The sequence below is a fragment of the Benincasa hispida genome, chromosome 3 (genome assembly GCF_009727055.1).
Source record: "Benincasa hispida cultivar B227 chromosome 3, ASM972705v1, whole genome shotgun sequence".
NCBI lineage: Eukaryota > Viridiplantae > Streptophyta > Magnoliopsida > Cucurbitales > Cucurbitaceae > Benincasa > Benincasa hispida.
Window position 1 is genome coordinate 67732717 of NC_052351.1, and position 4392 is coordinate 67737108.

At 31.4% G+C, this 4392-nt stretch overlaps 1 protein-coding gene across 1 annotated transcript; it reads left to right on the plus strand.

Annotated features, from left to right (window-relative positions):
• Window positions 1-794: 794 nt before the first annotated feature.
• On the plus strand, window positions 795-3429 carry LOC120074666 (60S ribosomal protein L35a-1-like). Its single transcript, XM_039027866.1, has 6 exons — window positions 795-936; window positions 1028-1093; window positions 1184-1219; window positions 1455-1683; window positions 1778-1820; window positions 3209-3429. The coding sequence occupies exons 2-5, from the start codon at window positions 1062-1064 to the stop codon at window positions 1817-1819; spliced, it is 339 nt and encodes a 112-aa protein (XP_038883794.1). The 5' UTR covers window positions 795-936; window positions 1028-1061; the 3' UTR covers window position 1820; window positions 3209-3429.
• Window positions 3430-4392: the final 963 nt, after the last annotated feature.

A 4392-nucleotide genomic window follows, 5' to 3' on the forward strand; every position in this document is an offset into this window, starting at 1 on the left:
AAGGTTATAATTAATAAAAAAACAACTAATTAAATCAAACAATATCAAAAGTTTATGACTTCTTAAGAAATGTTAAAGACTTGTTAGACGTAAAACAAAAAAGAGAAAAAAAAAACCTTTTTGGTCCTCAGGTTTTAGGTATAGTTTCTATTTGGTCCCTAGGTTTCAAAATGTTACAATTTCACCATTGAGATTTGAGTTTTGTTTCAATTTGGTCCATATGTTTCAATATTTGACATTTATAACCATAAGTTTTCATTAAGTACTCATTTTTAATCAGTGTGGTCAATGTCTTTTAATTAGTTTAAAATAATTATAAAGTGAAAGTTTGAATTTAATTTTAAAAGTGATGAAAAATATTGAAACTCGATTAATTATAATTCTTTTAATTCTCTTAAACTTATTAAGATACATTAACAATTAAGATGAAAAACGAGTATTGGGTGAAAAATTAAGGTTAAAAGTGTAAATCTTGAAACCTAGGGATCAAATTGAAACAAAACTCAAATATCAATGTTAAATTGTAACCTTTGTAAATTTAAGAACTAAATAGAAACCAAATTCAAAATTTAGATACTAAAAAGTATTTTTTCCAATAAAAAATTTAGATTAATTTATATAAAACATTTCTTTTATTTATATAAGAAATTTTTAAAATTGAAAAAGTAGTAGATACAGCTTTAAAATTCTAGTGACAAATTTTGTAATTTAACTTTGAAAGTATGACCATTTTCAAATTATCTTCAAAGAAATGGGGGGAAAAAAATACTATTTTCAAAGAAAATAATAAAAATAACCTAACAGCAAAAACCCTAGAAGCACTTTATCTCATTTTGAGCCTCAAATCCCCAATATAAAACCTTCCTCTTCTACTAGCGGCCACCTTCTTGTTTGAACCGCAGCTCCATCTTCCTTACTTCAACCTGCAAATCTAAGGTGATTATTCCTCTAAGATTTCCCCCTTTTCCCTTCTCCATATCGATTACACTTGATTACCGATCTTAGTTCTTAGTTTCGTTGTTTGAAGGTGTCGTTTTTCAGAACCCTAGACTGCGGCAGCCATGGTGAAGGGGAGGCAGGGAGAAAGAGTCAGGTCGCTCTCCAAACCCTAGTTCAACCCGATTTGATTATTTGATTTTCTTTGTTTCCTTACGGCTGTGCTAATGTATTGTGTTTGTTTCAGACTCTACGTCAGAGGAACGGTGCTTGGGTACAAGAGGTAATTGATTTCGCTTTGATAATGAAATATTGGGTTGATTCTTTTTTTAGCGATGAATAGTACGTATCTGGCTATAGTTAGGAAAACAGAAAATGATGAAAGAGGATACTTTCTAAGCTTAGTGCGATGCCGAGAAAATAGATGAAACTAGAATTGAAATATGCGTTAGGTTTAGTGATAAATTACTGAGGGATATAGTTTGTGTGGGAGCTAAGAATGTGGAATTGGTGTTTAGGTCGAAGTCAAACCAGTATCCAAGAACTTCGCTGATCCAAATTGAAGGGGTGAATACCAGGGAAGAAGTAGCATGGTATGCTGGAAAGCGTTTGGCATACATTTACAAGGCCAAAGTGAAGCAAAATGGAACTCACTACCGATGTATTTGGGGCAAGGTATCCAGGCCTCATGGGAACAGTGGCATTGTTCGAGCTAAGTTCAAGTCAAACTTGCCCCCAAAATCCATGGTAAAGTGGAATGAGTAGCTCTTTCTTAATGTTTGTTTAATTATGGTAATTTTTGGGATATGTTTTCTGATTGAATTACTGGAAAATTTTGCAGGGTGATAAAATTAGGGTATTTATGTACCCCAGCAATATATGAGGTACAGTCACCTCCTCCACTCTTTTAGATTTAGAAATTGTAGTTGGCATTTGCATTTGGACAAATGGGAAAACCATCGACGCTGTTCATCTTAACAATGTGATATATGATAACTGCAGTATACTTGATATTGCCGACTTTGTTAGTTTTCTTTTCTAGTATTCAATTTTTGTTTGCTTTGCATTTACTGAATGAGCCTTGTGATGCAAACCTGATCGTTATGCATGTCAACTAACATTTCATTAATTTTCTGGAATATGTTTTCTTCAATCTTTGTGATTTTCTGTTATTGGGTGTTGTTATCTATCTTATTATCTGTTGATTTCAGAATGATTATGCTTGTCTCTTCAAACTCTAATTGCATGATGGCAATTGGAAATTCTTGAGACATCTTTGTCTATTCTTCCCACAGTGAAGTGCTTCTTTAGTGCTTCAGTTCTGTGATTTTTTGGTTTTCATTTCAGTTTATATTTTCCTCTAGTGTTTTAACTTCCATATTCTCATCGAAAATTATTTTCTGTACATAGGTTCGGTAGTTCATAAAGAATCACTCTTATCACAGTTTTATTCTTCTTACGTTAGTGTCTTTGGCTTATAGCTTTATTTCTTGCCCTCACAATGGGATCTTTAGTTTTACATATGGACCAAATTCATATAATTTTTTTTCCTGAGTTCACTTCTTCACAATGCCCAGATTTCCGGTCCACACCGCTTAGAGATCAGATGTCTTTCACTTGTCTGAGAGTACTTTTGGAGCCCTGGTTCTAACCACCTTTCTACCCTTTAGTGCTCCTGTGCATTTCATTTGAACCATTAGAAGCCAAGATTGATTGTAGTTTGTCTTGGATCAATCTTTATTTTTCTTTTATTATATTGTTTCCACAGCACTTCATTTTTAGGTGATAAGCTTAGGTTAAACTTAATTAGATGATGATTTCATGTGTGTTGAATGTGATGTTTGGTGATGTGTTCACATAAACTAACATAACTTGACTACGAATCAGACTAGTTTTTCATCATTTATTTGTTGAACTTATGTGTTGGGTGTGTGGTATGATGATCATGTAGTCGTATTTCATCCCATTGTGTGCACTATAGATTTCATAAGCTTGTTAGGTTATGCTTTTAATGCTTCATTCCTTTTACTCTTCATGGAAATCTGAAGCTGCTATCCAGTATGTCTGTCCTTTTCTTGGTTAAATTATTTTTTGGTTTAAATCTTATTTTGGTCCTTGAACTTTGAATAATATTATATTTTGGTTTTTAAACTTTTAAAGATGTTTGTTTTAGTCTCCGAACATTGAATATTGTTTTATTTTGGTCCTAGTATAGTTTGTGTATTGTTGTTTCTGATCTTTTTTTTTTTTTTTAATTCTTTTTTTTTTGCAGTTCTTCTGATCAGCTAGGTAGAGGTCAAGGTTTCATTTTCTTTGTTGACTTGGGTGGATCCATATTTTTGTTTTACTTTTCTTCCAACTGGACCCAATGTTTAGATTATTATGTTTTCATGTAAAACTTGACTTTATTTTTAACGTTCGTTATGGAATATTACTTTCAATTTTGACCGACTTTCATTTCATATTAAAGGCTTCTCTGCAAGACTTGCTGAATATCATTGGTGGTTACTTCACTTGCATTTACATACGTACATAGACATATGTGTGTATGTATGTGACATATTTCCAATTACGTTGGAACTTTTGAACATACTATGACTTGGGACTAGTAATTACCCTATCAAATAAATTATGTTAATATCGGACTAGTTCCTCGTTTATCATCTTACTATTGAGCATTGTATTTGACCTACTTATATGACCTAGATTTTATCAATCACGTGTTCATTTCATATTCATTTTTGGGTCTCACTAGTATCTATTATAATATCATATTTAGTTTCTAATTATTGATTAATAGACTTTATCAACAACATATTCGCTTCATATTTATTTTTGGGCTTCAGTATCATTTACTATCCACTATTAATCATATTTGACTTTTAATTATTAAATTATATACTCAAATTCATAGTTTATTACTTATATAAGTTTGCTATAAATTTTCACAAAAAATATTTACAATGTTTTTATAAATTTTCATGATATCCATCAATATATAAATATTCATCGATATATTCGTAAATTTATGTTATTGGTATTTACATGAATTCAACGGTAGTCATTTACTGACGATTTAATATCATATGAATTTTCTTGACATTTAAATGTTGTAGGGTAGTAGCTTCTTAGTGTCTCTCACCTAGAGGTTAGGATGCAGGGTTGAGATGAGTTGGTAACAATTGTTTGTGTTTGAGGTGCAAAGTTGAGTTGAGTTGGTTTAAGAAGTTTGTGTTTGAGGTGTAAAGTTGGGTTGAGTTAGTTTAAGAGTTACATGGAGTTGAGTTATGGATATTTGGCACACTACCTTTTTTTGTAATCTAAAAAACATGCATTTTTATGGAGCTTTTCTAATTAATACCAATTTCTAGACTATGATGGGGCTATTAAGAAGCAATTCGACTTCTAGATGCCAATTTCAGTGTTGAAAATTTTATTACCATATTATCAACTAAA

Coding starts and splice junctions, on each gene's coding strand:
- LOC120074666 (XM_039027866.1), top strand. CDS start 1,062: ATGGTGAAGGGGAGGCAGGGAGAAAGAGTCAG. Junction 1,094..1,183: donor AGGCAGGGAGAAAGAGTCAG/GTCGCTCTCCAA, acceptor TGTTTGTTTCAG/ACTCTACGTCAGAGGAACGG. Junction 1,684..1,777: donor ACTTGCCCCCAAAATCCATG/GTAAAGTGGAAT, acceptor AAAATTTTGCAG/GGTGATAAAATTAGGGTATT.